This window comes from Sinocyclocheilus grahami, unplaced genomic scaffold, assembly GCF_001515645.1.
Source record: "Sinocyclocheilus grahami isolate Dianchi unplaced genomic scaffold, SAMN03320097.WGS_v1.1 scaffold57.1, whole genome shotgun sequence".
NCBI lineage: Eukaryota > Metazoa > Chordata > Actinopteri > Cypriniformes > Cyprinidae > Sinocyclocheilus > Sinocyclocheilus grahami.
In genome coordinates, this window is record NW_015505236.1 from 1,720,451 (window position 1) to 1,724,035 (window position 3,585).

The 3,585-nt window shown below is 37.2% G+C and overlaps 1 protein-coding gene across 5 annotated transcripts in view; it reads right to left on the minus strand.

The window, feature by feature from the left end:
- grid2ipb (glutamate receptor, ionotropic, delta 2 (Grid2) interacting protein, b) overlaps nt 1-3,585 on the minus strand; it is a 30,053-nt gene that overhangs the window by 23,128 nt on the left and 3,340 nt on the right. For all 5 annotated transcript variants that reach the window (XM_016270576.1, XM_016270575.1, XM_016270573.1 and 2 more), the window contains exons 3-4: nt 2,393-2,725; nt 2,159-2,313 (exon numbers count right to left, since the gene is read on the minus strand). In XM_016270576.1, coding sequence (XP_016126062.1) covers nt 2,159-2,313; nt 2,393-2,725 — 488 coding nt within the window. The remainder of the gene's footprint in view (nt 1-2,158; nt 2,314-2,392; nt 2,726-3,585) is intronic.

Sequence of the window (3,585 nt, forward strand, 5' to 3'; positions counted from 1 at the left end):
AAAAAAAATGAAAAAAATAAAAACAGACCCCAAACTTTTGAAAGGTAGTGTGTCATTTTAAAATGTTGTTTGAAATATTTTTCTCTCTTCAAAGCATTCAGCTTCTTGATGAATAATGAATAAGAACAACAAACTTGTGATTACTTCTCTAAGATGGCAAAATAGACAGTCACACCTTAAACTGAACAACCATGGCTTGCCATGTTACCGAAATAATGGATTTCAACTAAAAGAGCATATCTCAGTTGAATTGGAAACTGGCTAATGTCCCAGTAGGCAAATGCAAACTAAATCTACCCAGACCAGCTTCAAATCTGTCCTAGATAATATTCAAATGTACTAGATCAAAAAAGATTAACTATACTAAGTACCAACAGTTCAATATGATTAATTTCCTTCCACAAGTTCCATGTGTCATATTCTTATATTCTAGTTCAACTGCAGCATATTTAGATTACAAAGTACATCCCAAGGAACTCAAGATCCCCATGCTGCTGAACACATGGTGATCTCCATTCACCACCCTTCACCAGATATCTCTCTAAAGAGGATTATACAGTGACAAAAGTTATTATCTCATAATACAAAGGAACGATACTCATACTGCGCTGAGGGAATAGCTTGTCTCCATTTAGCAAACACAATATTGAACACTATACTGTATGTAACCTTAATGATGTTCTTTCTCTGTTAAATTGAGGAAAGCTGTCTTGCAAAATGCAACCTAGGTGTAGCATACAGTATTTATCTTGCACCAGACAAAATCTATTGTACTAATAATTTTGAATAATGGCAATAGCATACACTACCATTTACCATAAAGTTTGTGGTTTGGATTTTTTGGTCACACTTTTTTTTAAAGGTCCAATTCTCGCCATTAACAAACCATTAACCACAATTTTTGCCTCAATAAACTCCTTGCTGCTTATTAATAGTTAGTAAGGCAGTTGTTAAGTTTAGGATTAGGGAGGTGAAATATGGTCATGCAGAATATGTGTACTAATAAACAGCCAATTTATTAATAACAGGCATGCTAATAAGCAACGACACTAAATAAGGTCCCTACACTAAAGTGTTACAGTTAATACTTGTATTCAACACAAGTGCATTAAACTGATCATACATTACAGTAAAGACATTTATAATGTTACAAAAGATTTCTATTTTAAATATGCTGTTGTTTTTATCAAAGAATCCTGAAAAAATGATCACAGTTTCCACAAAAATATTAAGCAGCACAACTATTTTCAGCATTAATAATAATAGGAAATGTTTCTTGAGCACCAAATCAGCACACAACATTGATTTCTGTCTGAAGAATCATGCGATACAAGTAATGTGACTGGAGTAATGGCTGCTGAAAATTCAGCTTTGCCATCTCAGAAATAAATTATTTTTTAAAACATATTAAAATAGAAAGTATTTTTTAAACAGTAATAATATTTCACAATATTACTGTTTTTTTATTATCATATTTTGATCAAATAATGCAGCCTTTGTGAGCATAAGAGACTTCTGAACCCAAACTTTTGAACATTAGTGTATATTAAAGTATATTAAACAACAAATCATGTGAAAACACCTCGCTTGTTATTCCACATAAACTGTCCCACTAAGCATCATGTGCCAAACAGCTTGACACTGCCCAAAGAGAAGGCGACAAATGGATCAACACTAAAATTCTCTGTCCAGTGCCGTCTTATGTTATTGACCCAGTTGGCATTAAGGCATAGACTGGACTGGAAAAGGAATTTCACTATTAACTGTGCCAGCACACAGCAGAGGGATTGAAGATGATCAGTTTACATGGCAGCACCAGATGGAGACACATCTATCAGTGGCCTTATTAGGTCATACCAGTTTATACTGTAAGCCACACTGCTTAATTCTATATCAAACACAGATAAATCAAAGCGTGTTTATGTTTACTGCAAATGTGCATCATAGTATGACATAAATAATAAGAACAGCAAAGAATGTACTAAAGTTCTATTCATATATTCAGCAAAACCTACATTAAACTGATGCCCTCTGGTGGCCTTCAGACTGTTCTGCACGGCTAAATACAGTAGCAGAAAACATCTGGGTCAGAGTGGCCCTGAGATGGAGGTTAAAAATTAATGAGCGCTGTAGGTGGCAGATGGGGTTGTCATGGTACCTGATGTTTAAGATGAGCTGTTGCTGCTCTTCAGTTGTCAAGATGTCAGGAAGAACGGAAGCAAGCCAGTCCACCTTTCTCTCAGCAGCAAACTGTTTCAGTACAGCAAACAGTTTCTCTTTCACCTCTGGTTCATTCCTCAGAATCTCCTCAACCTGAAACAGGAATGATTGTGATTTGGCACCTCTTTCATTTCATAAATTCAAAAAACATACTTTTGTCAGATAAACTCACCCTCCTATTGAACTCCAGAGCCTTGTGTTTGCGGTCTTGACGCATGCCATCTGTGTCTTTCTGAGAGCCCTCTAGACTCCCGCTGCTGCGTTTCTGGCGACTGCCCATGCACAGCACCCCAAGCCGCAGCGTGCGGCCCTGAGAGGCCTTTATCAAAGCGGCTGCCATCTCATGGTGCTTCACTGGGATCCCATTCACCTCCATGACATAATCTCCAGCTCTGAGACCACTGCGACCCGCTGGGGAGCAGGGGGAGCAATCCTCCACCAGCAGGGGGCAGTCTCCCACGATAGTGAAACCGAAGCGACCATCGGGGCCTGGAGTGATATCCATCTGCAGGCGGGCCATAAAATGCAACAGACTGTAAATATTGTGATGGACAGAACTGAATGAATAGTTTGTATTCATGTCGGTTTCTGAAGGTTTTGAAAAACTTTTATAAATATTTTTTTTTATATCTTTCAAGGGAAGTATTGGTACATTTTCAAGAGTATGATTTTTTATATATATTTTTATCTTGAATTATTAATTCAAGAATAACATTTAGATTTTTGGAGAGTCACACATCATGACATTTTACAGCCTGAATTAACCTAATAAATATATATATATAATAAATAAATATACTGTATACAGGTGCATCTCAATATATTAGAATGTCGTGGAAAAGTTCATTTATTTCAGTAATTCAACTCAAATTGTGAAACTCGTGTATTAAATAAATTCAGTGCACACAGACTGAAGTAGTTTAAGTCTTTGGTTCTTTTAATTGTGATGATTTTGGCTCACATTTAACAAAAACCCATCAATTCACTATCTCAACAAATTAGAATATGGTGACATGCCAATCAGCTAATCAACTCAAAACACCTGCAAAGGTTTCCTGAGCCTTCAAAATGGTCTCTCAGTTTGGTTCACTAGGCTACACAATCATGGGGAAGACTGCTGATCTGACAGCTGTCCAGAAGACAATCATTGACACCCTTCACAAGGAGGGTAAGCCACAAACATTCATTGCCAAAGAAGCTGGCTGTTCACAGAGTGCTGTATCCAAGCATGTTAACAGAAAGTTGAGTGGAAGGGAAAAGTGCACAACCAACCGAGAGAACCGCAGCCTTATGAGGATTGTCAAGCAAAATCAATTCAAGAATTTGAGTGAACTTCACAAGGAAAGGACTGAGGCTGGGGTCAAG